Source organism: Coffea eugenioides, chromosome 10 (assembly GCF_003713205.1).
Source record: "Coffea eugenioides isolate CCC68of chromosome 10, Ceug_1.0, whole genome shotgun sequence".
Lineage (NCBI taxonomy): Eukaryota > Viridiplantae > Streptophyta > Magnoliopsida > Gentianales > Rubiaceae > Coffea > Coffea eugenioides.
The window spans coordinates 7,507,506-7,534,381 of record NC_040044.1 but is presented as its reverse complement, the minus strand read 5'-3'; the positions used below and the strand labels follow the sequence as shown (position 1 = coordinate 7,534,381).

Here is a 26,876-nt window from a genome sequence, read left to right as displayed (position 1 = left end):
TTAGTTATTCCTTTATTCGTCTAATTCTTTCTGGTTTTCTGTTTTCACTTGTGAGATCAAACAAGACTGGAAATGTCAACTCAAACCACTTGAAATTCTAATAAAAATGACCATTCTAATTCTTTTTTTCCCCTGAGCTAATAGTATTAATCACAGATACATTATGCAAAGCCATCAAAGCTTAAAGAGATAAACTTAAACAAACAAACAAAAAAAAATCTAATTTCACTCCCTAAAGTTAATCATCCAATCCAAGCATATCCCAGTTAACATAATTTTCCTTTTTTCCCTTTTCTAACATTTGATAACCACCAGAAGTACTGTTTGACTGCTATGTTTACCGAACACCACGCTTTCCAGGAGTGAAAAAGTCAAGTGCATCTTGCTGTCAAACATGGCTCAAGCAAAAAGTCAAGTGCATCTTGCAAGGTAGAAAAATTGATCAGCAAGGTAGAAAATGACTCAAGCAAAAATTCAAGTGCATCCTGCTGTCAGCAGAGGCCATCATCTGTCTGTCAATACAATCTTCACTTGGGGTCACAGATGGAAACAGAAGAAAGTACATCGATCTCCCTGAACAACCAGATGAAACAGTACAGATACCAATGAGAGGTGAACATCTAAAAGATCCTTGCTAAAGCCTTTTCCATATTTCCTTGACAGAAACTAGAACTTGCATCCTGCAACTATGAAGTATTACCTTAATATCAAAAATCAAGTGGCATCTGTCTCACTGATTACAAATGCTTGAATAAGACTCTGTGCAGCATTAGTCTGTTCTGGTGTTCCAGATATTATGATCACAGTTTCTGTTGCCCCGGGTTTAGAATCAGTAATAGTAATTTTTGCATCAGAAATCTGGACAGGTGGGTAATGTCAGTTTCTTGATCTACCAGGGAAAAATTACAAAAATAGCGCTCAAACAACATGTAGCCTATCTGCAATCATGATTATTAGGGGAAATCAAGCATCTTGAGTTTCCTTTTAGCTACTGTGTATATACAAAAAACTGAGTACAAAATTTTGAAGGCACGAATAATTTCGCAGGTTGACTACTTGAAGTTTTAACCTATCAGAAACTTCCAAGAACAATAATTCGAAACCTAAAAACAGCTTGAACAACAGGATGATATAGAACTTCAGTGTAAGAACTATTATTTGTCATCCTAAGGACACTGCAAAGCATATCTTGACATTATCTTTTCCTGTGGTTAGGAATAAACATTCTCTTAAAAGAACCAGGGGCTGGAAGAAACTATTATGCACAAAAGCAATGAAAAAATGGGAAAACTAATCTGAAAAGAAAGCAATTTATACTCTAATGCATTTTATGTCCATGCATACAGAAGGTTACACAGCAGAATTTATGCTAGATGAGATCTTTAGCTAAATGGAAAGAGAACCAGCTTTCTTCACATGAGAACAGCATAAAACTAAGGCAGAAAAAAAAATTCTACCACAACAGAAAAATCTGAAGATGAATGGAAAATCATAATGATTATACCTGACGTATCTGTCTCAGACATCCACCATCCTCACCATAGATTGCAGGAACAACAGAACGCGGAACCACAACTTCCACGGTAGTGCTTGTGATAATAGCGGCATGATTTCCTCTGCATCATGAAGGTATTAATGCTTATTCTGTTTATTTATGTGTGGAACAACTAATACGCATATTAAAAGCATCAAAACTGCATGACAGAAGAGCATAAACACTGTAGAATTTACAGACCCTCCAAATCCACCAATCCTCCTAGGAGGAGGTCCTGCATAGTCAGGCAAGCCCATTGGACCACCGGCTTCTATTGGCCCCTGCATTGGATCAAACACCTCAAGTGAATGACCTTTCACTTGCATAACCTAAGATAGATCTTGTAGGAAAATTGCCTATAGCTTTAACAATTAAAATAGTCAAAATTATAACAGCCACAGAAGCAATGCATCAGTCAGCAAAAAACTTCACAAAAGCACCAGTAGATGCAAAATATGCTGACTAAAATCATTTCCAAGATATGAAGTACAAAGTACTTGGCAATAACAGTAACAAGCATCAATGGACAACCTGAGGCCCCCATGCTGCTGAAGGTGGAAATCTTTCAGACATATGAGGTGGGAATCCTGGTCTGTGGAAATTTTGCATAAAAGGTGGTCGCTCATCAAGTGGATGAAAACCTCCTGGAGGAGGCAGGCCACCAACAGAATCAAACTTGCGAAACGATGGACCTAGATTCGGATACATCCCTGGAGGTGAATGTTCTCCCCTTCCCAAATATGGTGGAAATGGAGGTACTTGGTCAAGAAAAGCAGGATTTGAAGGATAGTTCATAGAAGGAAATGCATCTCGGAAGAAGTGTTCCCGTAACCTTGAAGTTATCTGCAAAAGGGCCTCGTGCACCGTTTCAAGCTCTCCATTTACCTGTAATGGTAATAGATACATCTAAAGCAGAAAGACTAATACCTTAAAGAAAAAATGTAAAACTGCAAAAAGTTTAAGACTGGGGCAGATACATCAAACACATAAGCAATAAAGCTTACAAACACCGTTCAAAGATACCAAAAAACAAACCTGAACTACTTCTTCATTTTCTAAAGCACCTTGAGGGTTTTGATCCTTCCCCAGGATACGGATATAAGCTCCACTAGACTTCCTCATTTCAGCAATAATGGATCCTCCTTTGCCAAGGAGGCATCCGATTTGATTTGAGGAGACAAGAAGTTTAGCTGTCACATTTTTTTCTTGACTTTCAGATGATGACCTAAATATTCTGGACTGCACACGAAGCACTGCATCTTGAGGTGCAGATATCCTTTCATCTGGGTGCTGAAATGGTAAAATAAATTCCAATAATAACTATTTCATAAGGCAAGAAACAAAAATATTAGCAAACTGTGGATCTACAGATCCAGAAAAGGTTGAAGTGCTAGATTATACCGCTGGACCAGATATTACAATTATGCGATCCTCCGAGTCGGCTGCAGCATCAAGAACTTTAATCTCACAGCCAGTCTCATTTTGAATTGCCCTGACTACAGTTCCCCCCTTTCCAATTACACCTCCAATCTTGTCATGAGGACACCATAAACGGAATGCTAATATGTCCTGAGAAGGATACATACGATCAGGAAAACTGCCTTCAGCATCACGATATCCAGCAGAATAAGGCATCCCTTGCCCATGGAAAGCATGGTTTGATTGTACAAAGGGTTCCTGTCTGTAAGGACGGCCAAGTGAATGGGATGATGGTCCAGAGGATTGAGAACGTTGGTCCCGAGGGGGATTCCCAAGTAGTTGTTGAGAAACAGAAGTAAGAGCTTTTCTAACAGCATCTGGCACCCCAGAAATCTGCAATGAACTCATCAAATAAAAGGTTGAACAAGCACCTTCAGCACCAAAAGTCTTTGTAGTACAGTTGTCTATTAATGCAGCATCCCTTGTTGCTTTGGTAGAACCAATCTAAATGGAAGGTAATTTATCTTATAAAGCAATGAAAATTCTGCTTCCCACTATTTCCAAATTTATAGGAAAGACAAGCAACATCCTAGGCTAAGGAACCAAATAAGAAACTAGGAACTGTCGTTTCTTTCAACCAAAGGTACAGGGGAGAAAAAGGTCACTTTTTCAATCACCCATGCAACAACACTAGAACCAATACTCTTGAATGACTATTTTTGACAACTCAAAACAAGGCAGAAACAGGTAGGAAAAAGTGGAAAGCAGTAGTCATAAACAATTCTAATGAACTTTCAGATAACTAAAACTAAACCCACATATCAAGTTAATGTTGAGACTGCAGTAAGCGATAGCAGTTAAAAAAGCAACTGTAAATTACCTGAACCAGTTCATCAGAAGGAGATGCAGGAGGAGGCAGTTTATCTCTGGGAAGAATCCGAATCTGGGCTCCACTTTCCAAAGCCATCTGCTTAATTACACTACCAGCTTTCCCTAACAAACCACCAATCTGACTGGAAAAAACAAGTAACCTCACAACAAAAGAGGTATCTTTATCGCCCTCATCCTCCCCTGCTCCGTCCTTCTCCTCCGAATCCCCTTCAAACATTCTTTCAACAACAAGAAACAACGCTTTCTGCACCGCAGAAGCGGTTTCCTTATCCTCTTCTCCTCCTCCTCCTCGAACTTCTTCAACAGGACTAGCCTCCTTCTCATCATCATTCTTATTCTCCTCCCCACCATCATCCTTTCTATCAGACTCCCCATTTTCATCATTATCCTCCTCCTTGCTCCCCTGGTGCTGCTGCTCTTCAGCAGTAGCTCCTCCATTTTCCTTTCCTTTATCTGGGCTTGCAATAACAATTACTCTCTCATCCCATCCCGGAACTGGCTCCTCAACTCGAATTTTCGCACCGGCTTCTTCGCGCAATTGGGATATAATGCTGCCCCCTTTTCCAATAACACTACCAATTTTGTTACTAGGGCAAAGCACCCGCAACATAGTCCCATTTACTGAAGAATTTGGTGAACTAAAATTTCCAGATTTTCGCCATTTCCCTCTACCGTTTGCCTCTGTTTCATTCGGTCTCTTCGATGGTGTCAATTGAGCAGACATCCTTCCCAAAAAAGAAAAAGTACTTTTAATTCCGAACCCAACCAAAAAAAAAAAAACGGATATTCATTGAAAAAAATGCAGAATTAAAATACTGATTAAAGCTTCAATAATCAAGAAAGGTAAGGTGACTTACGGGTCTAACTTGGGTCGGCTTTGATTTGGATTTCAACTGAGCTTTTGGCCAGAGTGTGTTAAGATTTCTTATCAGGAAGGGGAGCTTTTGCAGGAAAATTGCATGAATTACACTTCGACTGTGAAACCCTCCTGAAGGCAAAGGGTTTTATATGGGTTCAACTGTTTACAGGAATTAAACCGACCCGTTTCATTCGGTTCGACTGTGTTCACTGTTCAGGAATCTACCAAAGCTACCAGTTTTACCCTTTGGGCTCATTTTGTTATCTTGGCCCTCACAGCCCTTTATTTGGGTCAGTATAGCGTACAACTGACGTTCATTTTCTATGTACATGAAGGAGTCTATTTTATAACCAAGAAGGAAAAAGGTCGTGAATCTGTTTTGGCAAGAAATTAGAGCATTTGGAAAATAAAATTGAAAATTGTCTATCCATGTTTTCCAGCTACTTTTTTTTTTTTTTTGAAAGTATTGACTAAATATATCGAACTTGAGTCAAGTGCAGTTGGAATTTTGGTGCAATTGTCGGAGTTATACATGATAAGGTGTATTACTCTTATATGACTCTATTGTACACACAAATTTTATTCGTGTATATCAACTGAATGCATAAAATACAACTGCATCTATTAACAACGTACAGCAGCACGTTGTGGATGAAATACAACAATTGCACCTATTTGTAATTAATTCGACCAACTTGCCCCGAGTCCATTTATATTAATCACATAAAAAAAATATATTACACGAGCTGAAAAGCTTCTGGCCAAATGATTATTGAGAAAAAATTGGCTTTGCAATTTAATTAAAAATATATATTTTACTCCATTTGTAATTCAGACTTTCAAATAACTAAAATCATTTCAAATTTCTCCTTGTCCAACTAACCATGTCAAATTTTTTGGAAAGACCAAATTCACAGGAGTATTCTCACAGACTGCCAATTTCTAGTTGCATTGAATAATTGGGCTGGGCTTGAGCATACCTCCCTGTTTTCCCTATCTAGTAATCACCTGTTTCTGTGCCTCGCGTGAATGATCCAGCGATAGCACCTCCCACTGGTGACCTCTTGGTTCCAAGATCGAGTCTCTACTCTGCTGGATTCCTCCGCGCACTTATCATGCTTGGATCGGGTTGGGGCGTCGGGCCCGGGCCGCAGGGGATTAGTCGAGCCCCGTAAGGATTGACCCGGACACCCCTTTGTCGACAAAAAAAAAAAAAAAAAAAAAAAAAATCACCTGTTTCTGACACCGAAAATAAAATAAAATAAAATAAAAAAGCAGTTCTATGAATAGAGTTTTTTTTCTCTTTTAATTTTTTAGTCGCTAGAGTTTGTCCTGGGCTTTTGAAAATAAGAACCATTAATAGAGGAAAATTACGTAGTAGTATTTTCTAATAAGCAAACAATAAATAACTGCCATTTCACATTGACTAACTTAATTAATTAGTGTCTTAATTTGACACTCAAAAGTTTTCTAAATGAGGTGGAAGTTTTTCACAAATGATACATATGACCCAGAATTCTTTTATTAGTTCGTTTAAACATAGATACATGTATTCATTTGCTTCAAGAATAATAGAATTGAGCAACCTATTTAGGTTGCTTCATGAATATATTTTTGCCGTTTTAGGAACAAAAAAATTATTTGTTCCCATGCATATGCAAATACGAGAATGCATGCTATATATACATACATATATACATATATCTTCGTATTGCTTAGAGAGAGAAAAATATAATTGTTGAATAGAAAAGCCAAAAATTTGTCCATAGTCACAAAATAAAAATTAGTGAAATGATTGAACTCAATAAGCAGGTACACACATTTTGCTTTAAATTTCAAATCCCAGGGACTTGTTTCGAGACCAGCCAACTGTAAGTTTTCCGTAGTAGGTGTGTCGTTGACTTGTTTCTACTGTTTTGGGGATGATAACATTCACTATATTTTTCTACAGCTAGAGAAAATAAATTAAAGGTTACTGAAATGTTAGAAAATGATTCTAATAAGAACTAAAGTATAACCTTTTAACACCCAATTCTTTGATGTATTGCCAACATAACTGCCCTTTCTAAGGTTTGTACTTACCACAAAGATGCATAGGCAATAAATACCTTGTTTGGAAAGTCATTTTAAAAAAATATATATCTACGCTTTTTCGTGAATGGATTTTCTAATCACCTTTTTATCTCGCATATATCAAATTGTTATCACCTTTTTATTTCACAAATATCAAATGGCTATGGTACATTTTTATATAAAAAAAAACTCTAAAAAATTACAATAATAAAAGGAGGAAAGTTTATGTATCTGCAGGTGTGTTTCTCGAAGAACAATTTCAATTTCATGTGAATATGACTATACTGCTCATAAATCAAACTCTGAATTATGATTACATATTCATAATTAATTTTTTGTTATATTACATAAATAAAAAGACTGCAAGCTTCTAGAAAAGTGATATTTTATACTTTACAATAATCAAGATGTTACGTAGAACTTTGAGTTTATATGTTCCTATATAGTACCATGCAAGGCTCATCCTTCACCAAACAAAAGAAACAAGTCAAATATCATTTAGGGTGTTACATAATATTACACATTACTATTTGTGTTTTGAAAATTTCTTCATAAAAAAAATTTGAACTTTTCTCAAATTCCTCATTAGATGTTTATACTTTCGAGGAAGTTCTCCTTTGAACACACTATAAAACATGCAAATCTTATTTAAAAAAAAAATTTTTGATCCGTAACAAATCCAAAGGTAATAATAGTTCATATTAGCGACAAAACCCTTCTTCAAGTTTAATTAGTGTGTTTTCTTTTGGCCAAGAAAGACACAAATCTAGATTCCGAATTCGTGAACGACCAATAGAGATAGAAATTAATTGAATTACTTCGCTAAGTACATGAAAGGAATTTCGTGCTCACATTAACAAATCCCAATTTAATTACAAAACCTAGCCCTAGGTTACCCAACTACGCCATGTAAAAAGCCATACGATATTTCTTTCTTGCTCGAGAATCAAACATGCAAAGACGAATACAAAAAAGCACACAAAAACACACTACTACAAAATAGCTCTCCCCTTTTGCCTATCTCTCCCGCTTGGATTCTTCTCATCACCATTACCGTCAAATCATTGAACCCTTTATGCTTTCTTCTTCCATTAATTTAATATAAAAGCATAGCCTTTCAATCCCATAAAACCCAAAATGATCCAAGTACCATACAACTTGTCGATCCAATTGTCAACATAGAATAAAGGAAAAGTCAAAAGATTGACTTTTTAAAATCCCTTGAAACGAAGAGACTCCTTGTTCTACCTGCCCGGCAAGCAAATGCTGTCCTTATCAAAGTAAGAACACCCATTTCTTTGGGCCGAAGCAACCCTCATTAAGCATGCATTCTAGCCCACATCAGCCGTCATGAACATTGGACCGTTTTCTCTTACTTAATCCACAAGTCAAACCTTCCCTAGTCCCAACCCCACGCCACAACTCTACCTCTCTAATGCCTAGTCAGAGTATCAGAATTCTCCTACCTCCTTCTATGAAATACCATAAAAACCCTTGCCTTATCAAACTCATTTCTCTACAACCGACCTAAACCCAGTGTCTAAACGGTAAATTCACTGACCCGTGATAGTCTACTGTTCTCGTCTATATATATTGAGGCGGCGAAACCCTTTCATTCCAGAAGTTCTTTTGTTCATCTCATTTTGTGACAGAACTTCTCAAAAAGGGCGGCACAGAAAAATTCTTTTTTGTTTTTTATTTTCTTCGGACATGAATTATATGAGTTCCGATTCGGCGATGTCGGGAATTGGGAATTTCTGCTCGGAAAAAATTGTGAATATGAGAAACAATAATAAAATGAGAATTAGGGTTTCTCCTCCGCAGCGGAGATTTGCTTCCGGATCGTCGTTTTGTGACCGCCAAGCGCAGCTCCTAGTTCAGAATCACGAGAATTTCAGGAAGAGTGCGGAACCGGTGCGGGTCATGTACTACGACGTGAACGGGTCGTGGGTGGATTATCCGAAGGAGGTTTTGGATTTGGTGAAGGTAAGCTTCTTGGCAGGTAAACCAATGGTTGAGGTAAATATTCAAGGTTGTGATTTTTTGCTTGATTTTTATAGGATGTTGGAAATTCAATTTGATAGTGGCGATGAAAAGTCAATTGCTTGGATTGATGTGAAAGGGAAGTGTTTTTTCCCTAAAGTTTTTGTTAATTCTAGTGAGGCTTTTGTGAGTTATGATCGAAATGAGGAAATTTTGGGGAATAAGTGTCCCAAAATTGAAATTGAGGTAAAGATTTTGGAGGATTCTGATAATTTGGACAGTTTATCGGGCAAGAGAAAGAGAGTCAGTGAGGAAATTGAAGTCGAGCAAATTGAGAGGGGAAAATCGGAGGGGAGTTCGTCCAATGTCAGGAATCTAGATGCTAAAAGGCGGCAAATTGTTGCGAATGAAGTGGATAAGGCGAGGTGGGAGAAGACTAAGCTGTTGAATGAAGGGGAGAAGGAGTATACCATTGTTAAAAATTTGTTTTTGTCTGGGTTGCGATCGGAGGAGACTGATGCTACAATCACTAGGATTCATCAGTGTACAAGGACGGGGGTGTTGGACAAGGCGCGATATGAAGTTTTTATGAAGCAGATGGAGATAATGAAGAAAGCTAGAGGAGATGCCAACATGGTTTTTGCATGGCATGGGACGTCAGCAGAGGGTGTAGATAGTATTTTGGCTCATGGGTTTGGAATGCCTGATCAGGTCCAAACTCCTCGACCTCATGGAGTTGGTGTATATTTATCTCCTGCTAAGTTACCGCATATCAGGTACTTGATTTTTTTTATAGGTGTATTCTGACCATGTAGAGTAGGTTTAGCTGTTCTTATGTTAATCTGCTATCTTCTTTTTTTTTCTTCTGATTGTTGCTTGGGTGCACTTGTAGTGCCATGATGTCAGACATAGATGATAATGGCGAAAAGCATGTAATTTTGTGCCGAGTCCTGTTGGGCAAATGTGAGAAAATTGAGGCTGGCTCTAACCAGAAGTTGCCTTCAAGTTTGGATTTTGATACTGGTGTGGATCAGTTGACAGATCCTAAGTGGTATGTGGTATGGCCTACCAATATGAGTACACACATTCTTCCAGAGCTGGTGGTCAGCTATAAATCTGCCAATCATGTGCAAGGTAGATATTCTTCCATATCTTCTCAGTCTGGATGACTTGTGTGTTCGTGCAAAAAATAACTGCTTGTGTCTTTTCAGGTCAAGTTACCGGTACTCCATGTGTTAAGTTGGATTCTCCTGTGCCAAGTCCCTTTGTTGCAAAGTTATTTGCCAAGCTTGGGAGATCTCTTCCTCCTCTCAAAGTTCTTCAATTACAAACTTTGTGTGGCTCACTCAAGGTATGTATTGCAATGAAATAGTGTGATCAAGACATTATATTAGTTCAAGCAAAATATTGGTTATGCACCAGATTTCTTTTCCTATTTTTGACTGATTTTAGTCCTGAAATCTGTGTTACAGGATGGGAAGGTGGGGAAAGATATGTTTATGGAACAGTTGAGATCAGTTGTGGGAGACGAAATGCTGCGCTCGGCTATTAATGAAATTCGTGGTTGAGATTGAGGTCCTTTTAGTTTTAAAATGTTGGAAAACAAAGAAACTATCCTTACTTGGAGTTTCCTTTTTATACAGACCGTGTAATGTTACCTGTGATAGGATCATGGAGGGAATCCTCAAATACAGCAGAAAACTTAGGCTTATACTATTTTACTCTCGCAACTCCTTTTGTAGTTATGGTCACATTTGTTGTTGTTGTTGTGATGCTTCTAGTTATTTAGAACTTGTTTTCAGCAAAGCTCGGTTATGTAATTTCATTGGCATTATGATCCTCCTCCTCTCAATTTTGAGGAGAAATTCTTATGTTGGGATCAAGTTATATGCTGTGGGGATGCTATGTGAATATTCTCTTGTTAGTCAAATTATAAACTTGTTGCAACTACAGTAGATTGCTGGCGAATGTCTGGCCATGACTCATGAAGGGTCATTAAAACTGAAACACGTTGCAATGTCACTAGCACTTTGAAGGTGAAGGATTTCTGAAAATATTGAAAAGAATTAAAATTTTAGGCCTTATAAGAGGGTGGGTGCACTGCATTAGGAGGTTATATTAACAAGTCAATACACTGGTTAAAGATGCAGGTTGGTGACATTTGGATGATTTGCATACCAAAATACTGATGGCAGACAGTTTGAAACTTTTGATGCCTAGGTAGTTTTCAAGGGAAATGCCCTTAACAATCCTCCTGTTGTGGCTTTTGTTGAAGTTAATGTCTTTCTAGCATGTTTAAAGTGAGGATAATTTCATGCTTGCGCAACTTCTATGGTTACATTCGTATACACTTATCAAAGACAACTTAGGCGAGGTGTATCATCTGTTGCTGTGGGCATGGCCTGTTCTTGCAGTCATTGAGTTGGATGTTTGGTTCATTGACCTTGAGTAGACTCCACGTGAAGTGCGTTTCAACAGCTCTAGAGTCCTGTAACATTTTTTTATTTATTTTTTATTTTTTATTTTTTGTTTTGTTTAGGGTGTATTTGCCTGACTCAATCAACTCCTGTTGGGTTTTATTTTATTTTATTTTTTCTTTCAAATGTTTAGTCGGATGTTGACTCTTTTGCAGTGGCTTTCAGATGGAAAGTTTGGCAGTGGATCTGCTTTGAATGATAAGTAGCAGGGATTTTGTAGTCATCCATCAAATATTTTTAAGTGTTGAGGAGAGGACCCAGTGGATTGATACTCTTAAGACCAAGTTTAGCAGGCAATCTGCGTAATTAGTTCTTTTTTGGAGCTCTAGTAGTGGAAAGCACATGAATAAATGGCTAAGCATTAAACTTAATTAACAAACAATTTTTCCTAGTTTAGTGACTTGACGGATGGTTGCTGTTTGCCTTTTATGACATATCCTGCTCCAAATCCACGATTCGATTGCAGATGTGTGTGTGTGTGTTGCGGGGGGGAATCTCCTTTTCCCTCAACCGTTCTGGTTAGTCAATGAATATACCATCATCTCAAGCGTCATCTCAAGGTCATCAAGACATCTCATGCTTGGCAGCATGTATTACCTGGAGGCCGGCTGGTCTGGCTTGCATGTTCCTTTTTCCCCCGACTGTTTCTTCGCTTGGTTGTACTACTGTATTTTGCGTCTGTAGAGTTTTGCTCCGTTTCAGTAAGTCATGCAGTTTGCGTCATTTGGGGAACTGCCGCTGCCGCTGGTTGGAGCCTGGTGCACAACGTCGAGGATCTTTGTGCAGGAGCAAAATATTGTCGATGATAGTTATTTCCAGTTCCGCATTGGAAGTATCAGATCATTCTTTTGAGTTAAAGAGTGTAGCAGGAGCAAAATTGTGTATCCAGTAGAATATGTGGTGGTGTTTGGTTTGTGACGACGTGAGTTTTGAGTGCAGTTGCCGACGGTACAGTGAGAAGTTTCTACGTTTATTCCGCAACTTAGCGAGGTAGCTGGGCCGGCTGTCCCCGGTCAACTCAAGTCTCAAGCTATAGCTTATCTCCTACAGCCCTTTCATTGCAGTTGCTGTCGAGCATTTCCTTTCCCAAATAAATAATTCGGTGCCAGTAGCTGGCTGATTCTTTAATTCATCTTCCAAGGCCGTGTAGATGAATTTTATCTTTATTCTCTGCACCTGTCCATATGCTTTTTCTCTAGACATCTTACTCGACGTCTCTTTAGTGGGCAAGGAACATCTTTTCTCAGAATCATTCGCCAGTTTGCTAGGGATTATAATGTTATGGCACTGCTGTTGTTGCATCGAGTTTCCACCATGTAGATTCTAGTTGGTTGCTCCTACTATTTTGGAGAGTATCTTCCAGCAGGTAGAGCTTGCGCTGAAGGTTCCTTTTTTCTTTTTTACTGTTACTTCACCAATTCATGGAATGTGTCCTGGTGGACTTAGTCCCTATCATATACTACTGTCTCTGTGCATCAGCATCTTGAATCTTTTTGTAGCCTGTTCATCCAAAATTTCTCCAAAGTCGAATTGAATTCTAATGCTAGAAATGGGATTTTGCTAGGCTAGAGTGCTTCTAAATATATATATATATATATGTATCAGTTGGAGCACGAGAATCAAAAAGAAGGATTATTCATATACAACTATGCCCGGCTGCTCTTGAGCTATAAACGTGTACTTGCTGAATAGTTTGAATGACGAGATTCGTTCACTTTTTTTAGCTATAAATTGTAATACCAATCCACTCCTTAATGCAGTACTTACAAGTTACAACTACGTAGTTAAAAGAGTACCATATATCTTGCTGCAGACATGCATGTGGCTATAAATTGTAAATATTTAATGATGTCATGATTCTGATGATTTGGTAACGTCAAAGATTACATTCCCTTTTCTTTCTTTGGATTTTGTTGGTGGAGGAATAATCATGATATCAGCTGCTGAAAAATTTCTTGGCAATCGAGTCGAGTGTTCTTCACGACGGGTCCCCAACGGTTTTGGCCATTTTTAACCGCGTAATTTTAGTTGCACACAGCGTAATTTTAGTACAAAATTTTGTGAATCCCACACACGATGTAAAAATCAATGCACAACTTGTGATCTAAACCGCACAATTTGTTGAGACCAAATCATGACCAGTAACAGCTCAGGAGCGGTCCCGTTTCCCTTCTTCACGGTGGCTGGTGGAACCACTCAGTTACTTGTTAGCAGAGCTGCTCCTTTAAAACGTGTGGAATGATTTAGAGAATTGAATGGTGGATCGAGCAACAATATCAACAGAAAAGGTGGTGTCCACTCATTTGGACGGCCCCCCATTTTTAACATGCCACCACAGAATCTTCCAAAATGTGGGGGCGTTGGAGATTAAATAAACAAACGACAGATAATGCATCAAAATCAAGAAGCCAAAGTAGCCACGGTAGTGATCAACTGACTCGGATATGTCCCAGAGGTTAAGATATCCAAAATTCCATGGGGTCTCCTGTGAAAACATGGCTCTGTGCCTGTGCATGCATGTATGTTATGATGAGCTTGGAATGAGACCATAGTTGATGATTGTTCAGGGCTGCGGGCGGGTTTGCATATAAAAGTTTTTCAAATAATGGATCCGTTTAGATGAAGTATTTTGCGGATGTTTGCATAAAATTTTACTATACATAGAATTTGTGAAAAAAGCTTTTGTATATTTAAGTATTTGGAGAAATTAAAGAACTTTCTTATTATTTTTCCTTTTCTTTTTCTTTCTTTTTTCCCTCATTCTTCCCCTTTTCTTCTTCCTCTCCCACATCATTACTACTCTTCCTCCTCTTTGCCTCTCCCCTGTTCCCACTGTAAGCCGCCACTGCACCCTCCCGTCCTTTTTTTTTTCTTTTTTACATCTCTCGCCCTCTTTCCACTCCTCCTCTTATCCTCTCCTCTTTTCCTTCCTCCTCCTTCTCCTTTTTCCTTGCCACGCCCTCTCCTGACCCTTGCCATGCAAACTCTAGTCTTGTCACACGGTAGGGGGAGGGGGAAGTAGGAATGGTAAGGGGAGAGAGAGGTGGTGGGGAAAGGGGGAAGGACGAGTGGAGAAGGAGGAAAAAGAAGGAGGAGAGAGAGAAGGGTGGAAGGGTGAGTTGGGATAATGGTGGTAAAAAAAAAAAAAAAGGAATGGATGTGTGTTTTAGGGTGGATATTTCAAAAAAATTTTGGTGTTTTTAGATATTATTGTAGACAAAATTGTGTAATAAAAACACCCAAAAAAACTAGGGTGCCAAATAGAGCCATAAAAATGTTATTTGTACTCCCACCGTTTATTTTATTATATAGTCTAATAATTGAAATTTGTATAATTAAAATGACAGTGAAAGTACGAATAACAAAAATGAGAGTGTAAATAACATTTTCTTATTTTATTTGTAACAGAAACCCATTTTTTTATATTTTTAATTACATATTTATTTCATATATATCAAATCAAAAAAACACTTTAACAATTATGTCAAATAATAGAGTATCTTGTGCACAAATCCCTACTGGTTCATCCTTATAAATAAGGAATTCTCAAGGAAAAGGCAGGACAAAACCAAAAGTAAGATAAGTGGCAATGTGGCATAGGCCTTGTAGCTGTTTTCAGTGCTGCCCACCCGAGCATGGAATAGGTCCTCCATTGACATCGACCTAATAATAGACAGAGGCCACAGGGACAAAAAAATTAAAAAGCGTTAAATAGCAGACAAGGGCCACGCACGTCCAGTCCAGCATCGCCATTAACTTACTCCCATTACAGTTGCCTCTGAAGTCTGCAAATGCCGAGCGTTCATGTCTGCTAAAAGCAATGTTCAATGTCTACCAGGTTACAGCAAACAAATAGAAAAGTTGAGATGAGAAGATTTTGTTTGGTTTTCTTTATCTCCACAAGAAGAAATTCACACGAGGCATTATATAGAATGACAAAAATATCAATACTGCGAGTATAGAGTTTGACTATGCTTTTTAGGACAAGATGTATCTAAATTCATAGGTTAAAGAGGGATGATTTCAAAAGATGTACCTTTTAATCGTCGCATCGAAAAATCTTTTAATATCTAGAAGATTTTCGATTCTATTGCATTGTAACAAATTAAGTAAACTTGAACTTAAACAATTCCATGAGTCCAATATTTCATTACATGCCGATCCAAAGGATACACACCAAAGTTTAGGGGAAGAAAAAAAGAAAAGGGTATGAAAAAAAGTCTTCCAAGAGTATGGAAGTAGCGTATCTTTATTGCCAGGGTTTCTATGCCACCCCTTTGCTTCAACTCTTACGTCAAAGAAAATAGAAAAGGGGAAGTAGGAGTTAGGAATAGTGCTCATGGTCCCTATGAGCACCATGAGTAGGTGGAGTTTTTGGGAATTTGGGTTGAAGGTTTAGTTTGTTGGGTTCTTTTTTCTGATCAGTTTGTTAGATTTAACGGTGCGGTGTTCGGTTTTTTATACATATTGCCCCTTCTTTTTTTTTTGTCGAAACGATAGATGTCCTATAACCTAATCTAGCCTAGTCTAAGGGGAAGGGGAGGGGGTTCGATGTGAGTACAGACTCCATCGATAAAGGTCAATTAAGACCGCCACAAATTGTGGCAAATTTGTGGGAGGCAGGATTGAACCCCTGACCTCCAGCATCACCTTTAATGGTGATGACCACTGGACCAAATGGCCAGTGGCTACATATTGCCCCTTCATTCTGTTGGTTTTTGACCATCTTATCCTTGTTGGTCTACTCTACCCCGTATTTGCATGGGAGATTGTGTTATGTAGGATTGATTTTGTAGTCTTTTTCTCCTGTTGAATTCTAATAGCATTGAACGTCAAGTCTAGTTAGCTATAGCGCGCGGTGCGGTGTGTGCATCATTTTCCATCCAAATTCATACGGTATTTAGCAGTAGTGCGCAGTACGATGTGTACATTTTGAGCGTTGAATTGAAGTTAGGTTTGATTAGACAGTTAAAGTGATCAACATATAAACTTCTCCTTTGGTTGGAATTGTAGTTATGTAAATATAATTGGAGAGCCCTTGGGGTTGGTTCGGATGGTCTAAGGTAGTCTCTTTAGGTCCTGAAATCGCGTGTTCGAGTCACCTCTCCTACCGTCTTGTGTATTTTTGCGAGGCGGGGTGTACAAACGCAGGAAAATTAGTCTGACAAAACTGAGATACTCCCTGTGTCGATCAAAAAAAAAAAAAAGTCATTGGAGGCAATATACATATCCATAGTGAGGTCTTCAGGAGATTATCTTAGCTTTTGGTTTGCAATCGCAATTTGCTTAATAATATCTGGATATTTTGTTTTGTTTCATAAATTACATCCAAATTATTAGCCATCAACACATCCGGACAACCTCAAGCCATGCGCTAGGCCCCGCCAACAAGTACTAGCAACTAGTACTAAGTGTTAGTGCATGACTCCAAATGTGTTTTAAGTTGAGTAATCTTGGATGAGTTTATATTCCTCGGCAATTGGCATGAGCACATACTTTCGACAGGATTCATTCCTTTTGCTATTTTTACACCAAAAGTACTTTAGCTGGCTTTCTTTCTTGTTTGCTTGGAATGTGAATGAGTTCATGTAAAATCGTGCTGAAGCTATTGTATGCATGTCTGCACAAATCGATTTATTGACTCTTCACTGTCATTGCAGCATATCATGAAGATTCAATCCCCCCACCTTTTAGCTGGAAAAATGGTCCTGAATCAATGGTCTGGAATCGATCTAGTGCGTGTGGATTGCAGGTGCCATTTCCTTTTCCATCGTTCACAGCACAAAGGGACATGCTTTACAAGGAAAAGTGCCTTACAGGTGTTTGTGGCTCTCAAAAGGGGACAAATCAGTAACTACAAATGTTTTGGCATCCCTACCAAATTTTTGTTTTTACTTCATTTTGTGACGTAGCCTAATGTATGTTGAAGGTAAATACTTAGAGTTTGGACGCTCGTTAATATATACTTGAAGTTTGGATGCTCGTTAATACACACATATCAAAACAGCCTCGCCTCCTTTGCATTTTGACATTTCCCAAAATTAATTACAACTTTTTCAAATAAATTAATGTTTAAAATCCATCTTAATGGGTATTCACTGAACACCCGTCAGTCAGCTAAATTCTTTTAAGTTGTTATACTCAAATGATGCAGCAATAAATGCAAGGTTAATTTGCTTACAGATGCCCAATGGTTCAGATACTAGGTGGAATCGGTTAAGGGTTTTTGAAGTAATCCCGTAGGTTACTTCATATATATATATTTTTTGACGAACTCGGATTCTACATCCAAGATTGTAAACAGAACAAACCATGGCTTATTTATTTGGATAAGATTCCTACTTTCTTGGGACAAGACAGGTTCAAAGGAGAGAGAACATTTTTGAGTGGAGAATTTAGTGCAATACAGCAGGCACTACAGAACACAGTTGAAAAGCCCAAAAATGTTGAGGGACACAGTACTGTATTGTATTGTCCGTCCTAAAGTCGATAAGCATCTCTCATGTCGGATGAGGGGCAGGAGCAGTAATCAGGTGGATCGCTCCTGAGTTGTTAATGGCCAAGATTTGATCTCAAAAAATTGTATGATTCAAATCATTTCATGTATCTCATTTTTAATAATGTATGTGGGATTCATAAAAATTTATTCTAAAATTACACATTGTGCAAATAAAATTACGCTATATGGAAACAAAATTATGCGATGTGCAAAATGCACAAAATCGCTAGAAACGATTGCACCTGCAACCGTTCCTGCCCGTGGTCCTCTCATGTCTAATTTATTTACCCTATACCACCACATCCTCTTAATTTCTCAGCTGTCACATTATTATTAATCAAACTAACTGGACAAAAGCACATACAATAATTTATGCCTAAAGCATAATGGATGTAAATGCTACTACAAGCATGTGCTATTAATAAAGTGACATTATTCTCATCCAACTCATTGTTGCAATTTCCATTCTTTTATTAACAGAACTGTTATTAATAACGTGACATTCTCATTCCATCTATAGCTAATAGTAGAAGTAAAATGAGAGAGCTGTATTCGACAAAATTCATGCTTCATGCAAAATTTCTTGTTCAACCATCACCTTTTTGTATTGGTATGGTATGGGGACGAGATACAAAAGAACAATATTTGAAATATTATTTGGAATAATTACTGTAACACTTTTGTGATGTGATATATGTGAGATAAAAAGTAGTTGAAAATATAAAAAGGTGAATTGGAAAATGTGTTTATGATGTAAACGAAATATTATTTGAGATAAATTTGCAATCCAAACACACTCATATGAAACTGGAACCAAAAACTTCTTGGGTAGACCACAAATGGATAAGAAATTGATGAAGAAATACCTATTTGATTTCTTGTGTAATCTACTGGGCATGTTCGTCCATCCACTGCTCAATACATTTACTAATAGTTTATGTAATAACCAATCACGCATGGAGCATATCAAGTTTTGGCTCATTCAGCCAAATAGATTACCTAACCATTTTAAAAATCTCCAATGGTGGTAACCAACATGTCATTTTATATGCATCATAGATAGTGGATTTAATATATACAAGAAATTTATTATCCAAATAGATAGAACCATGGCAACCTATATATTATTTGCGTTTGGATTAGCTATTTTTGGAGGTGTTTTTGAAAAACTTTGCTGTAGCAGAGTTTTTAGAGTACATTTTGGAATATTTTTAAAAAATATTTTGAGATATTTAAGAGTAGAAGAGTTTCTAGAATATATTTTGAGATATTTTTTAAAATTTTAAAAATAATTTAAACTATTTTTTAGATTATTTTTTAGAGTATTTTTAAAAATTTTTATTGTATTTGAAAAACACTCTAAAAACAGGGGATGGTCAGTTTCTTGGATGGAAAGGGCATTTGCTTCTCTTATGTGTCGATAATTGTTACCAGAATAATAAGTAAGTGTATATATGTTTGCATAACAAAAAGTTAGTACTAAATGCAAATGCTACTTTCTGTTTGCTTCACACAATTGTATGGCGGAATTGAGGCATCTCCATTTTATTGTCATTCAATAGAAGATCTCTCATTCATTAGGCTCAACATTGACACCATACAAACGTATATTAAAAACATTTACGAGTAATCTCCCGTAGTGTGGAAAAGTTCTCGACGGGCTAAATCTTTACTTGACTCAATGTTTTTGTGATTTGTGTTGTAATCTTGCTACTAGAACTCTCAACTATAACATGCTTATTACATTAAATATATTGATGTGCAAATAACATTAGATCTCGGTAACTAAAATAGCAAACAAATAAATTGGTATTAAAGTCAATATATAGTATTAGATCCAAACTCAATGCATGCGATCCCCATCGTTTTAATTGAATTCAATTAGGTCAAATCGTAAAAAAAGATGTCCGACAACGAGTTTGTGTTTTTTCTTAAGCCTAAGTGAAAAATGTTGAATTTGAAATCTCTTACTTACACTCATTTTTCCGTTTTATCCAATTCATCCCACCCTCTCGAGTTTGTGTCACAATGTGCAAATGTCGCAATAGTCTTTTTTTTTTCCTTTTTGTTACCAAGGGTCCGTGACAAGTCTAGAAATTTCGCTGAGATCATGTATTCATGTGCAGGCTATCGTTGCTTTTGTCGTATTTTGTGCTGGACGATTTCAAACAAGTTTCGTAGTAAAAGTTTTATTCTTTTTTATTGTCAAAAAATAAATAGTTGAACTCGGGCTCATATGAAATCGCTAGCACGACTTGAGATTAAATTTGAGTGAAACTAAATTGAGTTAATCCGGACTAAAAGTGAACCAACCAAATTAATTACGACCTATTAGGATCAATTAAGAGCGCCCTGGAAGAGATTCTATAGTATCTTGTGCAATAATGAGAAGATCTTTTCAACGGGGAGAGAAATGAGAATGTTCCCACCTCATACAGACAAATCAGCATCTCATACACAATAGGATGGGGCGGGTACTAATTAAACCGTCTCTGAAAACTCATTTAATTTCCAACCATGCAAATATTAATAATATTAAATGTTAATTTCCAAAATCAAAAGACCAAGTGGACTTCATCCTTCCTCCTCCCCCTCCTCGTCAATTCATTCCCAAATATTTCATTCAAATCCATATCGCACATATGCCATGACTCATCATGTTCTAACCCATCCCCGACACAGCTACCAACTTTATATTGTTCTCAGAAATCACTTTTAAGAAATGCTGAGTTTGTTTGGATGGTCATGGCGATGTATTTGCATAAATTTATTTTCTTGTATTATAAACATAATTTTTAATAATCTTTTTATCTCCTATATATTAGATGAAAAGAGTTATTTAATGATCTTCTTGGATAGTGATATATTTGTACAAATTCATTTAATTGATCATGGTTTTTAATGACCTTTTTATATCGTATATATTAGAGGAAGAGATTTAAAATGAAAAGTAACAATAAATCATAATCACATCGAGTGAAATATTTCCTTCAAATGTATGGTTTGTAGTATCTTTAAAAAAATTATTCAAATAATTTAATATCTAAACACACTCAGTCTATATATTATACAAAAAATTATTCCAAAAAACTTTTTTTTAATATATAAAGCACTAGTACTAATTTTCTCTCTTTAAATGTGGAAAACATTTTCTTTGTAATTTCTATAAACATGAAAAAAAAAAATTCCCAATTTTATAAAGAAGAAAATCCTAAGTGAGATCCACGTCACCCACGGCGTTGAATAGTAGGCCCCCACTCATCTCCGACTCATTATAAATACCACCTCCGCTCTCTTCCACGCGTTGCATCTTCACATTCCTAGTTCACTGTACAGCGCTTTCTCTCTCTTGTTCTCTCTCCCTCCCTCCCTCTAACACACACAGCTTTTTCAGTTTATATCCTGCCAAAGCCGACCGAGGCTGTTTCGCCCCAAAAAAGAAAACATAAATTAAGTGATAAAAATTGAAAATTTGGAACAAATATCATCAAGGATTGGATAAATTTTCTGACATTTTTCGTAATATCGGCATTGATTTGGAATTAGGGATTTCATTGTTAGTTTTTGCTAGTGGCGAGGCGGTGGGAAGGGGAGAAGGTAGGGTTTTGGTAACGAAAATGGGGGGTGAGGCGTATAAGACGGCGGACGGGGTTGCGAAGGAGGAGGAGGTGGAGGTGGAGGAGGAGAGGCGTAGTGGGGAGGAAATGGTGGCGGTAGTTGACGGGCAAAAGAAGAATTCAACTGTGGGGCAGTTACCACAGCCGATGAAGATAGTGGTCGTAGGTTATGCTCTTACTTCCAAAAAAATTAAGAGCTTTTTGCAGCCAAAATTGGAAGGCATAGCTAGGTAAAAAAAAATGTTTTTTTGGGTGTTTTTGTTCTCCCATTTTTGAAAGTACTGAGTATTACCGGATATGCAAGTAAAATTTACATTTCCTACTTCGTCTATACATGCGTGTGTCATTTTTTAAGTTTTTCTTGCTCTTCTTCTTCTTTTTTCTTTTCGGCCGGGAAGAATCTTCTTGATTTTGTGATAAGTTTTTTCTGAGTTTATGCCAGTATGATTTTTTTTTGGGGGGGGGCTTTGTTTTAGCATTCATGCATGCCTTTCAATGGTTCAGTTTTTTTTTTTTTTTGGTATCTGTTAAAAGTGCTTAATTTAGCTTTGATGCAACTCTGTCTAGGGCTTAGTTAAACGAGTGTGCAATCTCTTATATAAATATATGCATGTAAATTTGGTATTTTTATGTTGTTACTTTGCGTTGAGTTTTTGTAATTTTGATTGTGGTGAAGGTCTATAGGTGTATATTTTGTTAAAGCAAAAGCAAAAGATGGTAATTGCCTAAGGTATTGCCGTCAACTGTGTCTGCTTCAATGACTGTGAGTGGTGAATATTCGGAGCTGATTATCCTTTGATCCTGTGGCCAGTAATTCAGCAGAAACCCATTGGAATGCGACTTTCCTTTGGAAAGATATTTGTGGTTTTTTTTTTTTAAAGATATTTGTGGTGTTGTTGTCTCTATCATCCATAAGATGAAGTAATTGTCTGCCTGATATAACTGTGTTATCTTGATCTACCTGTCACTCTCCCTACGTGATTGTTCATTTGGTTTGCTACTCTTGTTAGTGTTTTCTACTTGCTATGTACTTCTGTGAAAGCCATGTTTAACAAATGCTGTTGCTCTTCTAATGCTAAGGTTGTTAAATGCTGTAACTTCTCTTAATTTGCTTTATTTCACCAAAATGTAGGATGGGTTTAATTTTGGACAATTGCTTGTAAAAATTGCAATGCCATTGGTTTGTTTTGCTATGTATTAGTGATCTATTAAGTAGCTGTAATTAAGGTCTAAGAAATGGCGGATCATACTAGCCTGGCTGACTATAAAAACGTTCATATGATGCAGGAATAAGGGGATACTCTTTGTTGCTATTGACCAGACAAAACCCCTTTCCGATCAGGGCCCTTTTGACATTGTGTTGCATAAGGTGAGCAGACATGTCTCTGTCTTGGTTCCTAAACAATATATCTATGCTCATTGTGACCTTTTTACCCTACAATTAATTTTTCATTTGCATTTTACAAAGTAATCATTCCTTGTATTTTGTGATGCAGTTATCAGGGAAGGAGTGGCAGCATGTTCTTGAGGTTGGTCATTTGAACTTTAATTTTGCCCAATATTGCCCATAAAGTGATCTTTGTGCTCTATAATGTTTGACACAACATTGACTTCATAGGGTATGATGGAAACTATGCATGATGAATTGGACATGCATTTACAGTGACTGGTGGACAACTAGCAATCTTGTTACTTAAACCTATTCGCATCTGACATAGCTATCAGGATGCTCTATCCTACGTCATGAATCATGACTTGATTTTTGAGGTCCTAGCCTCAAGATTCCAGCAGTGAGGAGCTTTCTCATCCATGGATATCTGGTTCTCTGGTTTCCCCTAGTGTATGGAAAATCATTGGGCTAATTGAATGTCTTTTTTTTTTGTCCCAGACTCATTGTCTATCCTCTAATATCTGCTTAGGAGGAGAGGGCTAAGCTAATTCATGGTTTTTTGAGCTAGAATTTTCTGCTGAAAGTGTGTCTTAATTCTCAAGTCGTGAATAGGATCTTTGAAACATCTTATTTGCTTTTGGATTTGTTTTGTTTCTTAATTGAAGTAAAACTATGTTATCTTAGAGTGGTAAGATGGAGATTGGCACATCAATCCTGAGAAATTATCAATTACTGAATTTGAACTTGTAATGGACTTCAATTGTGGTAAGTATCACTTTCGTTTGATGTGTACTTGGCGATTGTTGATGATTGGTATATATTTAATGAGGATGTTCCTTTTGGACACTTGCATATTATGTGAAGTGAACACCCACTTTTGGTTGATCAAGCACCGTATGTTTATTTGGTCAAGATTAGCTTGGAGTGTTAATAATTCTTGCTTTCTATGTTTGTTTTATGTCTTGCTACATAGTTAATAAAATAAAAAATAAAGTATTCAAGCACATATTTTAGTTTTTATGATTACCATGCATGGCTTTTGTATAATTCAAAATGATTATGGTCTTTGCCTTGCTTCTTTTTATTAATTAATTAATTTATTTATTTTTGCAGGATTACAGGCAAACACATCCAGATGTCACAGTACTTGATCCTCCAGATGCAATACAGCATGTGTACAATCGTCAATCCATGCTTGAAGATGTTGCTGACTTGAATTTGTCAGATGCTTATGGTAATTGTGTTTTAGCTTTTCTGTGATAGATATATGATAGTCTTATTTGAGGATAAAAAAATTGCTGGAAAATTTTCTAGCGCAACTGCAAGTAACCTAGATTTGGATTGAGAATTGATACAACTACCACCTTCCATATATTCAGGGCATTATTTGCCCACATGGCAAGTAATAACTCTTCATGATTGGTAGAATAATGAAAATACCAAAGAAGTAGTAACTTTATTTACTACATTTGAAAATAAATTAATTGGTATTTTCTTCACCTCTGAAGGCAAAGTTGGTGTTCCAAGGCAACTTGTTATCAAGAAAGATCCTTCTTCAATCCCAGATGCTGTTAACAGTGCTGGATTAAGGCTACCTTTAGGTATGTCATGATTGCCAATTATTTTGTGGGAAATATTTCAGAAAGATTCCAAATATAGATGGACCTCTATACGTTCCTTTCTATGGTTATTGTGTTGTTTTTATTTCTCCAGACTTAAAAAATACCCATCCCCTCTCACAATTCTAAGAATTGTGAGAGGGGATGGGTTAGAATTGTGAGAGGGGATGGGTATTTTTAGTAGATATTCCTACTCTTTCTGAGACTCCTTGTTCCCTGAAGGAATGTGGAGTATATTTGCAGTTTCTCCCTCCAATGAGAGCTTGACCTTTTATTTTTATTTTTATTTTTTTGTCTTTTTCCAGTTGCAAAGCCTTTGGTTGCAAAGTCACATGAACTGTCGCTGGCTTATGACCAATACTCTCTGAAGAAGTTAGAGCCGCCACTTGTTCTACAGGAGTTCATTAATCATGGTATGCAATTTTTATCTACATGGAATTAGATACTTCTAGTATATTACTGGTGGCATTGGTGAAGGAAACATTTAACCTGTGTCGATTGTAGGTGGTGTCCTCTTTAAGGTTTATATTGTTGGAGAAGCAATTAAGGTTGTCAGGCGTTTCTCATTACCTGATGTCAGTAAACCTGAGTTGTTAAAGAATGCTGGTGTCTTCCGCTTTCCAAGGGTTTCCTGTGCTGCAGCTACTGCAGATGAAGCGGATCTAGATCCATCTGTTGCAGGTGCAGATCATCTTGTATAGATTTTTTGGTCTAATATCTCTAAGCTTTCGTGAAACCTTAGTTTCTGTGCAGTAGTTTAGATTTTGTCCCTTTAAGCTTTTGATGCTAAGTGGCTGTTTATGTTTCTTTCTTTCCCATTTTTGCATGGATTATCATCCTTTCTGGTCAATTTGTATTTTTAATGGTTTTCATGTATGTGTGTGTTAACTCTTGTACCAAATAAGTACAGCTTGGCTACATCTGGTACTGGTAACAATGAGCTCTGAAGCAATTCTCACTTACCACTCTTAGAACATTTAAAACAAAGGTTTATATGCTATATCATTTTAAATACACTTGGGGAGTATTTAACAAAAATTCATATGCTATCATTTCCTTAAACTAAAAGTGCTTGTTAACCTCTTGTAATCTAAGGTATTCATTTTGATGATCTAACGCCTGGACTCCTATGTTGTAATATTTTTCCTTGCAGAGCTTCCTCCGCGACCATTACTTGAGAAGCTTGCTAGGGAACTGCGTCGAAGATTGGTAATTTCCTAAAATTGCATGATAACGGATCATGACTAAGGACTTTTGGTTTATGACCCTCTTATCACGATATTGGAAATTGTTCCTGAATTCCTTATTGTTGGTTTGTCTTATGTAGGGTCTTCGGCTTTTCAATTTAGACATCATCCGAGAGCATGGATCAGCAGACAAATACTATGTCATAGACATCAACTACTTTCCTGGTAAGGAAAAATATAAACTGGTGCTACATCCTTAGTTGATGTAAATGTCGAATCTGGTAATTGTTTCTTTTATATTATTGGAGACTAGGTTTGGAGAAATTGTCATGGCGGTGTCAGTGTTACAGATGATGACCTCTAACATGGTATGCTTATATTGCAGGTTATGGGAAAATGCCAGAATATGAGCATATATTCACAGATTTTCTCCTGAGTCTAGCAGGGAGCAAGTAGAGATGATGACTGCGCTGAAAGCTTGGGAAGCAGCTTTTGAGAGAGAGTGCTTATCAGCAAAGCTGTACAACTCGAAGAAATTCCCAACTGTACATGTGGTGGACTCCATGCTGCTGCAAAGCAGTTCCTATGCTGGAAATTTGAAGGAGATTTTCCAAGTTATCTTCTGATCCTGCTAGCGTAGAGGGAAGAATTTGGCTGATCCAGCTTGTACAGTCCTAATTAACCAACCACCTTAGCCATTGCTATCTGTTGATCTCTTTTTGTATTTTTGATTTCTTCTTATTCTTCGGTTTACATTCTCTATTATGTATTATCTAATTTGGAGTGGGCGGCCAATGCTGCACAACTGTATATCCTTTTAGTGGAATGTATACGTCTTTCTAAGTTTTACCAGAGAATTTTTCCTTTTTGTGTTACAATGGTGTTTTCGCCCGCCTTCATGAGGTTTCATTTTTGTGGTAGTTTCTGTGTAGACCCTGTGGTTCGAATCACCTTGGAAGAGCGGTTTTGAACTCGTAGCATCTCTGTAGCATATTCGTATTTGTTATCGGGTTCATCAGCTTACTATGATTTTGTGTCAAGCACGGATTTAGCGGCACAAGTGAAAACTGGAAACAGGTCTGCAGTAGGGAGAACTGTGTCCATGGCTTTAAAACTATCTGGGTTCTGTACTTGCAAATCAAAAAGGTTCATCTGATGGGCAAGCAGTTATCCTGTCAGCTGGACATATGGAACTAAACCTGAGCATGGTCTCGTCAGTGTTGCTCGTTCGGAGAATTTCCATATTGGCCGATTCAAGTCCTCAACTTGGAAAGGTTCGTCAGCAGTAAGCACGCTAAAACTAAAAGCAGAAGAATTTCCGTATCATG

The 26,876-nt window shown here is 37.2% G+C and overlaps 3 protein-coding genes across 4 annotated transcripts; 2 read left to right on the top strand and 1 right to left on the bottom strand.

Annotated features, from left to right (window-relative positions):
* Positions 1-71: 71 nt before the first annotated feature.
* LOC113749240 (KH domain-containing protein HEN4-like) lies at positions 72-4,843 on the bottom strand. The gene is made up of 9 exons (XM_027292926.1): positions 4,702-4,843; positions 3,834-4,569; positions 2,936-3,346; positions 2,570-2,824; positions 2,066-2,419; positions 1,736-1,815; positions 1,505-1,616; positions 701-858; positions 72-573 (listed from the first exon to the last, which is right to left on the bottom strand). Exons 2-8 carry the CDS (start codon positions 4,566-4,568, stop codon positions 715-717), a joined length of 2,091 nt encoding a protein of 696 aa, XP_027148727.1. The 5' UTR covers position 4,569; positions 4,702-4,843; the 3' UTR covers positions 72-573; positions 701-714.
* A 3,556-nt stretch (positions 4,844-8,399) lies between these two features.
* On the top strand, positions 8,400-10,709 carry LOC113749493 (probable inactive poly [ADP-ribose] polymerase SRO3). Of its 2 annotated transcripts, XM_027293251.1 has the most exons (5): positions 8,672-8,762; positions 8,837-9,535; positions 9,652-9,893; positions 9,971-10,110; positions 10,232-10,709. In XM_027293251.1, the coding sequence occupies exons 2-5, from the start codon at positions 8,838-8,840 to the stop codon at positions 10,325-10,327; spliced, it is 1,176 nt and encodes a 391-aa protein (XP_027149052.1). In that variant the 5' UTR covers positions 8,672-8,762; position 8,837; the 3' UTR covers positions 10,328-10,709. The 2 variants fall into 2 exon arrangements, with proteins under 2 accessions (XP_027149050.1, XP_027149052.1); XM_027293249.1 differs by having other exon boundaries at positions 8,400-9,535.
* A 10,349-nt stretch (positions 10,710-21,058) lies between these two features.
* On the top strand, positions 21,059-26,395 carry LOC113750234 (inositol-tetrakisphosphate 1-kinase 3-like). Its single transcript, XM_027294218.1, has 10 exons — positions 21,059-21,582; positions 22,640-22,721; positions 22,849-22,881; positions 23,856-23,976; positions 24,251-24,343; positions 24,667-24,774; positions 24,866-25,042; positions 25,515-25,570; positions 25,689-25,773; positions 25,934-26,395. Exons 1-10 carry the CDS (start codon positions 21,353-21,355, stop codon positions 26,002-26,004), a joined length of 1,056 nt encoding a protein of 351 aa, XP_027150019.1. The 5' UTR covers positions 21,059-21,352; the 3' UTR covers positions 26,005-26,395.
* The last annotated feature ends 481 nt before the right edge of the window (positions 26,396-26,876 follow it).

Bases quoted from the DNA above. Each gene is read 5' to 3' on its own strand.
- LOC113750234 (XM_027294218.1), top strand. From the start codon at position 21,353: ATGGGGGGTGAGGCGTATAAGACGGCGGACGGGGTTGCGAAGGAGGAG. The intron at 23,977-24,250 runs GTAATTGTGTTT...TCACCTCTGAAG, and splicing joins GAATTTGTCAGATGCTTATG to GCAAAGTTGGTGTTCCAAGG. The intron at 25,043-25,514 runs GTGCAGATCATC...TTTTCCTTGCAG, and splicing joins TCTAGATCCATCTGTTGCAG to AGCTTCCTCCGCGACCATTA.
- LOC113749493 (XM_027293249.1), top strand. From the start codon at position 8,487: ATGAATTATATGAGTTCCGATTCGGCGATGTCGGGAATTGGGAATTTC. The intron at 9,536-9,651 runs GTACTTGATTTT...GTGCACTTGTAG, and splicing joins GCTAAGTTACCGCATATCAG to TGCCATGATGTCAGACATAG. The intron at 10,111-10,231 runs GTATGTATTGCA...TCTGTGTTACAG, and splicing joins CTTTGTGTGGCTCACTCAAG to GATGGGAAGGTGGGGAAAGA.
- LOC113749240 (XM_027292926.1), bottom strand. From the start codon at position 4,568: ATGTCTGCTCAATTGACACCATCGAAGAGACCGAATGAAACAGAGGCA. The intron at 2,420-2,569 runs GTTTGTTTTTTG...TTACCATTACAG, and splicing joins AAAATGAAGAAGTAGTTCAG to GTAAATGGAGAGCTTGAAAC. The intron at 1,617-1,735 runs GTCTGTAAATTC...TTCATGATGCAG, and splicing joins AGGATTGGTGGATTTGGAGG to AGGAAATCATGCCGCTATTA.